At 45.1% G+C, this 12,388-nt stretch overlaps 1 protein-coding gene across 15 annotated transcripts in view; it reads left to right on the top strand.

Annotated features, from left to right (window-relative positions):
- The window catches only part of gabra1 (gamma-aminobutyric acid type A receptor subunit alpha1), a 32,216-nt gene that overhangs the window by 1,781 nt on the left and 18,047 nt on the right, over positions 1–12,388 (top strand). For 8 of the 15 annotated variants that reach the window (XM_030437591.1, XM_030437586.1, XM_030437588.1 and 5 more), the window contains 6 exons: positions 935–1,040; positions 4,771–4,883; positions 5,941–6,008; positions 8,107–8,327; positions 10,598–10,680; positions 11,895–12,038. In XM_030437591.1, the coding sequence (XP_030293451.1) occupies positions 961–1,040; positions 4,771–4,883; positions 5,941–6,008; positions 8,107–8,327; positions 10,598–10,680; positions 11,895–12,038 (709 nt within the window). In that variant the 5' untranslated portion in view covers positions 935–960. Of the gene's footprint in view, positions 1–181; positions 293–934; positions 1,041–4,770; positions 4,884–5,940; positions 6,009–8,106; positions 8,328–10,597; positions 10,681–11,894; positions 12,039–12,388 lie in introns of those variants that run through there. The other 7 variants (XM_030437595.1, XM_030437592.1, XM_030437583.1 and 4 more) reach the window with 3 other exon arrangements.

Raw genomic sequence — 12,388 nt, 5'->3', positions numbered from 1 at the left:
TGTGCTGCTGGTGCGGGATTTTCTCCTCCGTGCGTTAATCTGCATCATCCCCCGTTTGGTTAAATCCTTGTCAAGCATCGGATTTATTTTTATTTTTATTTCATTTTTTTAAAGGGAGAATTGTGTCTCCCCCCCTCCCCCCTCCTCCTCCCCCAACAACCCCCCCTCCCAACCCGCTCGGTGCACCTCGGAACATCAGAATCAGGTCCAGCAGGTTTGGTCTTCTGTGAGCAGGATTCTGAGCTCCTCTGTGACATCCTGTGTTTTTCTCCTTCTTCTTCTTTTCCTGTCAGTAAGTAATCGGCTCCGATTCACGCCTTCAACAACACAAAAAAAAAGATGGACCGTGATCGTGAGCGATGTGTTTTGCATGCGCAATAGCGCAGGCTAATTGCTTACATACTTTATGACCCGGCTGACATCATAGCTTCATGATTGAGGAGGATGCAAACGCTCTTATTTTTAGGGGGGTGGGGGTGGGGGGGTGATATTGCGGTACCGCCGCGGTTCACATTGCAGGGTATTAGAGGAGGCTGTGCACAGGTGCTACAGGAGCTCACTGGGTGTTGTGTGCTCGATGCTGATTTCTTCTTCATCATCATCGTGGCTACAGATGCAGCCATGGCTGTGAGTCTGAGCAGCTCCACACAGTCAGACGTGATGTAGGATGTGTTTACTGTCGAATTACGATGTGAAGCCTCGTGTCTGCTGACATGTGATGGAGCCGTGCGTGTGACAGGGCCGCTCTGTGATTCATGTGCTGTCACTGAGTCTGTGGCAGATGTTAAAAAACGAGGTTCCTCAGTAGAACCTCCACCTGGGTCGCTGTCTGCCATGTGTGTTGATGAGATGTTGGAGTTAATGGTGGACCACTGGCTCCTGACTTAATGATGTCCCTTCTCTCTCTCTGTCTGTCTCTCTCTGTGACCTCCAGCAGTGAAAGGTCCTCATATTGCAACTATGTGTGGACGGAGCAGGACGGCCTTTCTGTGTCTGTGGGCGTGCGCTCTCATTGCCTCCAGCGTGTTGGGTGGGAAAAGGTAAGAACCAACTTTGACTTGTGCATTGGATCATTAGTTCTGGATATAAAGAAGCTCTCATTGGGCTCATTAGTCTGTCTTTGAACTGCAGATCTCTCTGTGGATCCACATTGTGACATTTGAGGGAAACACTGTGAAGACTGCACTGCATTTGGGCAAACTATTGGATGAGGCTTTGTTGAAAGGGACAGTTACACTTTAATGCTGGTCTCCCTGTTTGCCAAATTGTCAACTGTCTCATAAATCTGTCAGTTAATGAGTGAGGCGCTCAGCCAGCCGAGGGTCCAGCCAGTGGTGCGCCTGCTGGGCTGATGTCCCGCCTTCCTGCCCATTGCTTCATTTATTGGGTTACACCCGTCCCTCGCTGAGTGTATCCTCTGTGGTTGTAACTGGGGCATCCCCACAGGACACCTCCATGCTTATAATTGCATAGAGGTAATAAGAAGTGCAGGAGCCAAAATAGCCTGTATCCATGTTGGTACACGAGCCCTGTGGGGTTAACAGCTAACATCCTCAGCCTGAGAGACCCGGGCTGTGCACGATGCGTGGTGTTTGGCACAGATCCGTGCACACGTGTGTTTTTGACAGCGGCTGCAGGGAAGGCAGGCTTCGATGTACAGACACACTTCTCAATGTCAACAGCGAGGTGTTGGGTGTCACCTAACCACGAGCAGAAAGGGAGGGAGAGTGAGTGAGTGGATGGGAGATGACAGCAAAGAGATCCACTGTCATGTGACTGCAAACTGCATTAATTCCCACATGGTTCAAATGCTGGGCAGCCACTCGTGTGTGCCGCATACCTCAAAGTACCGTAATCTGACTGCACTTCCTTTGGATTAATGTGGGTAACTTTGAATTTGGGTGGAAAATGTTGAAGGTTTAACAAGAACAGTGCAGTCCATCAGCTGTTGCAGCTGCATGAGATCATCTGAGCCCATCTGAGTCTGAGGGAATCGGGATTTTCTGAATAATTCAGCGGCGCTGTCTCAGGCACCGTGATGTCTTGAGATGGTCCAGCTTTCCTCTCGCTCAGTCATTACAAAAACACACATCGAGCGTCGCTTCATCTCACTCTCTCATCTTAATCGAGGCCGTGGCTTATGTTTTTGAGATGCAGTCAGAGGGTCTGATGTGCTGCGAGTGGAGCGCGTTAGAGGAAATGTAAAAGTACTGATTACTCCACCGAGGAACTGTCACTGCAAAACTGCAAACCAATTATCACCCAAAGATTTACTGTATAATCCAGTCCCCCGTTTTTTGAAGCCAAATACAGAGTCAGGCTCACACACATGGACGCACACACTCGTAACACGCACACAGGCGTACACACCTTGGGGGATTTCAACGAGACACGGTAATCAGGAAGACCTAGCACTCCGCTACAGTATGTCGCCACCGCGAGAAATTGCCTTATAATTAGATATCCGAGTGACGAGAGAGAGCGAGGGATGGAAGGAGAGAGAGACATGCAGTCGAATGGAGAAAGAGAGGGAGAGAGAGAGTCACCGGCAGAGCGAGTGTGAGCGGCACTGTTGCTGTTCAGATGACCTGTAGATGGGGATGGTGTACAATGTTTTATGAGGAAGTGGCCCCTGGCTGCTAAACATGTGGATTCTTCCACAGCACCTTTTCCTCTCTGTTTTCCTTCCTCCCTCCTCGACACCCACCCACAAACCTCCCCACCACCCACGGCTCCCCATGTACACTGTAAAAAATGTCAAAATAAAATGCCATAATACTCCAAGTGTTACTGATATGTGAACATGTGGATGTCCTCTGGGTTTGGTGAAGACATTTGACTTAAATCCAGGCGGAATAAAAGAGTCTGCCCTTTGATCGATTTTTGTTTTTTTTAATGACATTTAATGATGTATTCTTTCTTTGCATTTCCCTCCATTAAGTGGTTTTTAATTATTGTTGAACTTGAAAAAGCAACAGGACATGCTGGGCTTGTTTTCTCTGTCACCCTCGGGGGCAGACCAGACTCGATTTGTTGTCTCGCACTGGTTTGACAAATCTGAAAAGCCTGAATAAATGAAGAAAGTAGGAATATTAACAAGAGAAGAGGAGGTCGTGTTTAATTTCAGCCTCAGCTGACGTCCAATGGATGCAATTTGTGTTACCTGCGTTTATATATAATTGGCTTCTCAGACCTGAACAACAACAGATTAATTATTGGTTTGAATCTGAGTATTTCAAAGATGACGCAAAACAAAATTGCTCATCACAGTTCCTCCAGGTTTAATGCAGTGCTTTGGTCTTTTGAGAGTTCGCTCTCTCTTCTTTAGGCAGATAAAGGGTCGTCCACGAATTAAGGGAAATTGGTGGTGGAGAGCCGCACATTAACCCTTTTATACAAAACTGTGTGACGCAGATGCTGCATCCTTATTCAAAATGCAAAAACTGTTTTAGCTGCTCACATTCGTTGCTGTAGGAGCCGCCTCCGTCCCTCCAGCTTTCAGATGTGAACGCCACTCCCCAGCTTCTCTTAACGGTATCCTCACCTCTTCCCAACCTCGCTCTCCTGCCTTATTTTTATCTCCCGCTCCTCCATCTCTCTTATCTCCGTCCCTTTTTTTCTCGTCTTTGTCTTTCACTTTAGAGCTTCCTCGCATGTTCCTCCAGACTCTCCCGCCCTCCATCCCTCCTTACTTTTCCTCCCCTCCCGTCGCAGGTCCCTGCTAACTAATCTTGATGACCTCTCCGTCTCCTTGGAGCCGTTCGGCTAGCGGAGCTTGTTTCCAAACAGTTGCTGTTTATTTAGCACGCCATCAAACCAAAACGCTATTGGCATAAAAAGAGGGAGAGGATGATTGCTTGGCGGCACACGACACACTGTTCCAGACTTTCATCAGATTATTATCTGCACTAACACACATGCAGTGAATATGCACATTAGCATGCATGTGTGCGCGGACTCGGATCCTGCAGCACATGCATGAATTGATCCAGGTATGCAAACCCACACGTGCACACACATCCCCGTCACATCCTGCCTTCATGCTTTACAATATGTAATTAGGGGCTGTGTCGCTGATTATGAGTGTGTTTAAATATTTATGCGTGGAGATGCTGCAAACTCACAATTACTGATTGCGACTGTTTTCGGCGTTGCTCGGAGCATTTTGTTTCATGTTCAAAGAGCACATTCAGCAAGGCCTGCGCTCTAAGAGACCATATTAAGGAATAAATAATGTTTTATGATTTCTCTTCTCTCTCCTACGTGCCTACGTGTGGGCGTGCGCGTGCATTCACGTGCGCTCCCGCTTGCCCAGTTTCACTTCCCACTGAGGACAATAAGTTGAACACTCACAAACACGACGTTATTATAATACACATTTTTTTCCAACACAGGATAAATTGGACTCGTGGGGATGCTTCCTGTTCCTGTCCACCTTTGAGCAGCCGCTTTCTCATTCATCTCATATCGAAATGATCTAAAACCTCTCAGTCGTATGCTGTGAATTGTAAATTGGTAACGACAGCCAAGTGCGTCCGCGTCATAAAGGTTTCCACAGAGTTTTTGAGTCCGTTCTTTCACAATATAATGCATGAAGCATTCTGTGCTCAACGGAGCGATCTTGCTAACTACACAGCAGAGATCCTTTTTTTTTTTTGGTCTTTGATACATGATTCATATTCAGAGTTTGTTCTTACTCTTTTGGCAGTTTTGACTGTGGTTTTGGACTTTAGCTGTGACGACTCTAAATCTTCTCCTTTGCTTTGCCAGCTCCGGGCAGAATGGCTTGACAGATGATAAGCAAGATAACACTACAGTGTTCACCAAGATCTTAGACAGCCTTCTGGACGGCTATGACAATCGCCTCCGGCCAGGACTGGGAGGTCAGTAAACCCGAGTCATTCAATGTACTCTGTCCTTCACGGTGACTGTTTGGATCAGTGTGCTTTCCCTTCTTCTTGTACTTTTTGTTCAAATATGCAAAAGACTCCTATAAATAGCTTCACACATATGTAATACATATATTTTAGAGGTGGGTTTGCTTTCAGTGTCAGATCTCCTGCTGGATAACTAAAGAGAGAGAACAACTGGAGACACATTCTTCACCTGCTGCTCTTGTGAAACAGTGAATTGTCATAAAGCCAGCGCCTCTAATAGTGCATATAGTGTATGTCACGTTACTGAGCGGGGGCTCCTCTTCACTCTATTGTCAAACTGCTCATTGTTAAGAGAGAGAAAACAAAATGGCAGAAAGACCGAGAGCCAAATCCAGAAACGGGGAAAAGAAACGAGAGGGAATGGAGAAAGAGAAGAGAAGAGAAGGGAAGAGAAGAGAAGAGAGGGCGAGATAATGTGAGAATCGGTGTGTGAAGGACGCCGAGGATGGCAGTGTGATGCAGCAGGCATCAAACAGACGAGCCCCGCTACAAGCTCACAGCCGAGAGGGAAGAAATTATGGATTATGATGGGTATCATTCATAAATCATGCTGTCGTATTTCAGTTTCAGAATCACAAGGAAAGAACCCTCACACACACACACACACACACACACACACACACACACACACTCTCCAGTTGAATCCCCTCTGGACTCATTGTGGCCTCAGTGTTATGGGACCAGAGTGCCATATTTTCAGTAATACAGCCAGGCGCAAATTTATTAAGAGATTGAACCATTGTCCTGGTAATGGAGCTGACACTGAAACCAATACCAGCAGAAATGGTTATCCACGACTAACATGGGCATTTTTATGGTGGTTTGTTTTTGTGTATGTGTGTGTGTGTGTGTGTGTGTGTGTGTGTGTGTGTGTGTTAAAGCTAATGTTGAATAGATTGAATGGATCAGAAGCTATAGCCAGGTGGGCTTGTATTAACAGGTAGTGAGAGGCTAATGAATGCCACTGATAGTCACTCACTCCTGCAATTTCCTGCTTCAACAGAGCGTGTAACCGAAGTCAAGACTGACATTTTCGTGACTAGTATCGGGCCGGTTTCGGACCATGACATGGTAAGACTCTTTTGGTCTCTGTAAATGTCACTGGTTTTCCCCGTGTCCCGCTTCCCTCCACCCTCAGCCCCGTCCTGTAACCTCTGTGGACACGCAGGCTGGGAGATAATTATTAATTTGATGATTCATTCCATTAACTCCTGATGTGTTAATAAAAGTGTCACGTGTGTGAAGCGTATTTTCCGCTGCATGGTTCGTAATCCTGCTCCACATAAATGCCACCCCTGGTCATAAACGTGCTGCGTTCAGGTGCATGTGGAAATATGACGTGAACTGTGTTTGTTTGTTGTGGAATATTAAAGGTGCACTACGTTGTTTTGGGGAAGAGATTTAATCAGAAGAAAAAGATCTTCATTGGCTTAAAGAAAATATATTAACTAAATATATAAACTGAATAAACAAACATAGTTAATACTGTTATACTTTGTTTATATGTGGCGGACCCTGCCACTTTTCCAGCTATAAACAGTGTTCTGGGACTTTATTTTCCTCTGAGAACAGCTGATTTAATCACTGAAAATCTGTCCTTTATATTGTAGATATTAAAATTCTTCTCCAAATCTACTCAGTGCTCCTTTGAAAATAGCAAATCAAATGTTTAACTTGTTTAGGAGTATTTAGATTTCAGATCTCTCTCCATGCTGATGTGTAGATATTGAGTTTCAACGACTAAAATGTTACAAAAACTAATCGATCAAATAAATGAAATCATCGGACAGCGATTGACTGGTGTTGTTAAAATACATCATGTTTTTAGAAGCAGCAGATTGAGGTTCTGATCCGTCTTTCACTCCTGGTACGAAATGAAACTGCAGCAAACGAAGCCATAATGTGTTGCTGTGATTTGGAAGGTCAAGCTTCTTGTCAAATCTCATGATGAGATTCTTGATGAACAGAACCGTGCTGTAGGACGATTTGACAATAAAAAAAACAAACACACACAAAAATTTCACACAAGATTAAAATCAAAACTTGAAGATATGAAACATCGGCGCCGTGATTTCTTCTCGGCTGCTCTGTGAGAGAAGCTGTGGGCTGTTCAAACAGAAGCAGCTGATCTTTGCTCTGTGCACCGGAAACCAATTAATCTCATCCAAATGTCTCCCTGCCTCTCCTTTACCACTTGGAACTAAAAAGAGGAAAAGGCTCCTGTTATATTCACGTGAAGTGTGTGTACTCTATCTGACATAATCTCAGTTAATTGCACTGGCTGCTGACATGCAGTCCAGGACTATTTTGCTGCTGTGCTAAAGCCAGAAGGAAGAGCTAAAGAACATTTTCTCCATCTCCAGCCTTTCCCTCTCCCAGTCTATTACCTTGAAGCTCTGTTTCAGTTCATACTAATTATCTTACAGGGGCCGAGTGGAAGAGGAGGGGAGGCAAGAGAACAAAAAACAGGCTGAACTGTAATTTTTACAGGCTCCCTTTACTCTGCCGGGCAGTCATGTGGAGCCATTAAAATCTGCTCTCAGCTATAGTCATTAGCTGCATTCAAAATGAAATGTCCTCCAAATTTGTGCCCAGTGCTTCCTGTTTGTGTCCAGTGTAATTTAGATTACCCAGCAAAGAAGTTTCCCTAAAGATAAATGCTAACAATGATCATTTTCACCACTTACCTAACTGTGCAATACCAAATGACCAAACAGCAAACGGGCCCCATTTGCATAAAGCACATTAAACTGGCCAGACTGTAATTATGTGAATGATAAAATGAAAGAAAATGGAAGTGCAACCGCACATGCTACTACGTGAAATAAAGAACAATTACGATACCTGACAATGAAGGCAGTTTTTTAAGAATGCAAGCCAGAAAACCATCCAGCAGATCGCCCCTATGTTCACCAAAGCCTTTAACATGAAGAGACAGCTACCAGCAGGGAAACTAGGCCAAGAATACCGTAAGAAAGTCAAAGTGACACGGGAAGAGAAAGGGGGGGAAGTGAGAACACGAATAAGGGTGAAAAAGAAAAATAAGGTTGGATTACTCAGCACCTTCCCCGAGCCAGCTGCGTCCGGACCGACACACAGAAACCAGCTCGGGGGTTCAGGGTTTGTTGTTGACTTCTTCTGTTCTCCACCTCCCACCGTCCACCTGTAGGAGTACACCATCGATGTCTTCTTCAGACAGAGCTGGAAGGACGAACGGTTAAAGTTCAAAGGCCCCATGGCCGTGCTGCGTCTCAACAACCTGATGGCCAGCAAGATCTGGACCCCCGACACCTTCTTCCACAACGGCAAGAAGTCGGTGGCCCACAACATGACCATGCCCAACAAGCTGCTGCGGATTACAGAGGAGGGCACGCTGCTGTACACCATGAGGTAGGCCCACATCTTCTGCATCCTGCAACGACTTTACAACGAGCCAAGGATGAAAACATGGCGCAGAGACCTTGTGTCATTTTGCAAATGCTTTTCCTTTTTCTGACGAGGACTGAAGGTTAAAGTCACACTGAATCTGTGTTGTCTCAGCTGAACAAAGCGAGGCTGATGTGTTTGTATGTAATCAATCCTGAAGACATGACGTGGGGCAGTTTGACAGCAGTGTGTTCCCATCTCTCCGTTCTCTCTGACTTCCTGTTAAATGTATACTGCTTGTGGAAACATACACAGTTTCTCAGTCTCTCATCACTGACGCTCACACTGAGGTGCACGTTGCATTTTTTGGGGATCGTTTTCAGCTGCTTATTAATACACATTTAGTGCGGCAGAATTGTTTTAGTGGGATTGAGTCATAATGAATTGCAGTATTGTGTTCAAAGTAATGAGGGGACAGGTTCTGTTTAGGGAGGATTTCTTACAGTTTGTAGACAATGATGGAGATCAGTGGCACAGAGGACTACGCTGTGTTTACTGCTTATGTACACAGACAGAACTTATTCTAATTAGTAAAATCATTATTGATGGTTTTGGTTTAAGGTCGGGTCAGGCAGGAGGAATACAATTCTAAATTACAGGTTGATCATTTAAGCTTTTAAAGGGGCACTATGTAGTTTTGGAGAAGAAATTCAGACAATATCAATGCGGTCATACAGACAGAACCATAACTGAATGAACAAGCTGTTGTCAGAGGAGAATATGGTCCCTAGAACACAGAACGGTGGCAGGGTCCGCCAAATATAAACAAAAACAGTATTCAATGGTGTTGTTGAAAACAAGGAGAGTTATTTTTGTGTCATCTTTAAAATCAGTCAATGAGGATCTTTCACTTCTGATTAAAATGTATTTTCTGCGTAGTGAACCTTTAAATGACAGATTGTCTGCGGTGCGTGACACCTCCGTTTGTGAATATAGTCTTTTTTATATATATATTGTTCTTTTCATACAAAGATGATTCACTGGTTTCTCAATTTCTATTCCTATATTTAGAGATCAGAGTCAGCAGTTTATGAGCTCTATGTTCCACATACATTCACAATCTGTCATATTGTCCATTGTAGTGTTCACCAGGAAAAATAAAATAGTTTTGTCCTGTAATGATTTATCACTTTGGGGATGCTACCTGACAGTTGCGAGCAGGAAGATGAGGTGTATGACCGGCTGAGCTGACTTTAGAGCCACTCGTGGCGTCTCAGCAGCCTTCAGCAGAGAAGGAGGTAAATACAGCACAAACCTTGATGCACACCACAGAGCGATGCTAATGTGAGACGCTGAGAGGCGAGGATCGTAAAACATTTGTTTTAGCATGTTTACTAGCGGGGGGAGGGGGTAGAGGCGGAGCCCGTATTGCTGTCACAGATGAGCGAGATGAGGGATGGATGGGAGATTAGTGTGTCACGGGTGGCCTGACATGCTGTTTTTCACCAAGCTGTCAGGAAATAGAAAACCCACAGCTGAGGGGAGCCGAGCGTTTTCTGTTGGTTTGGGGGGAAGTGTGTGCAGTTTGACAGTGTTTGGTGCTGAGAGACCAGAAAAAAAGAGTCCACCACATGTTCCCGGTCCTCACTGGACCGCCGTGTCGTTCAGTCCACCGGGCTTTCCTTTCTCTCCGGCTCTGCAGCATGCTGTGTTTCTCTGTCTTATTTTCCTTGCTGCCTTTTTTTCTTTAATTTCAGAATCAGAAATTCTTTTATTGGATTGCGTGTGTTACAGTTTCTCCTTCTAGAATAGAAAATGTCACGCTGAAGATATAAACAAGATTTACACAGAGCAACATAATATGATACGACTGCGTAAAAGTCAAATATATAAAGTACTCAATAAAATAGCGCTGAAATATAAGAGGCAGTAAAATCTACAAATAAAACAAACATGTCTTTAATATGTGACAATTCTGTAGACATATATTATATATATATATTAATAGTTTTTTTTATATGTAAATGAGTTACATTGCAATTCATAATAACTGACAATGGTCAACATTTTAAATAAATGATATAATTTATAGTGCAGTTGAGACCAACATAGACACAGAGGGGGAAGTAGACTTAAACAAGAACGAACTGTCGGAGCAATAATAAAACAAAACTACAGCAACGAAACAGAAACATAGAAACAGTAAAAAAAAATAAATCTAATGTATCTAAATGAGCAAATAAAGTGTATTTTCTCTTCTAATTCACTATCCATGGCTTTCTGACTCTTTCCAGGCTGACAGTAAGAGCAGAATGTCCCATGCACCTGGAAGACTTCCCGATGGATGCTCATGCCTGTCCACTGAAGTTTGGCAGCTGTAAGTGGCCACTGCGCTCACACACAACCTCACACACACACACACTTAAACACATGAACGCACCAAACTGACACACACATGTGCCTCTTTGACACGCTGAGTGTGTCTGGTCCAACTGGAAGCGTGACCCCGGCACCAGTCCCTGATGAGGGATGACAGTGTGGTAACAGCTGTTCTCCCAGAGGAAGTGTCTGCCAAGGCCCCCCCACCCTGCTCCCGAGGCCCCCGCGTTCAACCCTGCCAGGCCCCGCAAGACCCGCAAGACCCTGGCGGCCATGCGGCGCTCAGACCTGTGTTCATCCAAGGCAGCACTTTCTGTAACATTTCCAGAGCACCACACCAGCTGCTCACCGCTGACAGCGAGCCCTACCCTGCATCATCCTTGAGAAGACATAGCAAGAGATAGAATGATGGAGGACAAGAGTAGAGAAAGAGAGACGGCCTAAAGGGAGGAAAACATAGGGGATGGGAAAAAATACGGCAAAAGTGAGACGGACAGGGAGACGGTCTCTGTGCCACTCCTCAGACCGCTGCACAGCGTGAGTGAAAGGACCGAGCCTCAACCCCCTTTAAATTGAACTCACTCCCTAAATATTTCAGTGATGAGCTCTCTTCCTTATGCTGCAGTCTGCAGTGGAGCCATCCCTTCCTCTGCAGTGGTCCAGCCACACTGCAGCTTTGACAGGTTGGGTGGCCGGAGGGAAGGAAAGACTGACTTGGCTGTTTTAAGGTCATGTTGTCCTGTCGGGATGTTGTTTGTTTTGTTTTCTTATAAGTCGGGGGACGGCGTGACGAGACACGATGTGACATCGCATCCCCACGATGAAACGGTGAAACGTTTGAGGAGCGACGGGATGAGCCTAGATTATGAAAAAGATTAAATAAAACAGTGGAGATGAGGTTAGCAGACGACCTAACAAGGTGAAATAAAAGAATAATGTGCTTAAATAGCAAATAAGACAGGACAGGCAGAATTGAGATGAAAGCAGACTAGACGAGATGAGAAGAGACAGGATGAGACAGAATGAGCGGAGGTAAGGCAAAACCAAAGGTTTGAATGGGAGATCTCATTTCAGATTTGTCTGATCTGTCTTTCCCTTTGGCATCCCCTGCAGCTTCCAAAAAATAAATATAACAGCCTGCGAGGCAACACGTGACGACAGACAACCAGCTGCAAAATAATTTATAACTCTCCCTCGCTTCGCCCCCGTCAGATGCCTACACTCGAGCAGAGGTGGTGTACGTGTGGACCAGAGGGGCTGCCCAGTCCGTGGTGGTGGCAGAGGACGGATCCAGATTAAACCAGTACGATTTGATGGGACAGAGTGTGGATTCTGGCGTGGTCCAGTCCAGTACAGGTGGGTTTCAGTCAGGTTACAATGTGCTCTTATTATCCAGCTTACTGTGAATTAAATAACACTGGCAGTCAAAGCTTCTCAGACAGATTAAAGGTGGACACATCCTCCGTAACATTTACCTTTTCATTTGTGCATCAGTTCATCTGCATCTTCTGCGGCGTCAGTTTGTCGCTTTACGTATGACAGGCCGTGTCCCAGATTCATAATTTCCCTACTGGCCACCACAGCTTCTTTCCACTTCCTCCTCTCTCAATTGATACTGGCAAAAATTAGTGACAGCATTAAATGGGTGACCTGTTTGCAGCGACGCTAGCTGCAGGCAGAACGTAAAGCTTAAGACAGCCTCATCC

This window comes from Sparus aurata, chromosome 13 (assembly GCF_900880675.1).
Source record: "Sparus aurata chromosome 13, fSpaAur1.1, whole genome shotgun sequence".
In the NCBI taxonomy this organism is placed as follows: Eukaryota; Metazoa; Chordata; class Actinopteri; order Spariformes; family Sparidae; genus Sparus; species Sparus aurata.
The sequence above is the reverse complement of the archived record's forward strand: the minus strand, read 5'-3'. Positions and strand labels throughout refer to the sequence as shown.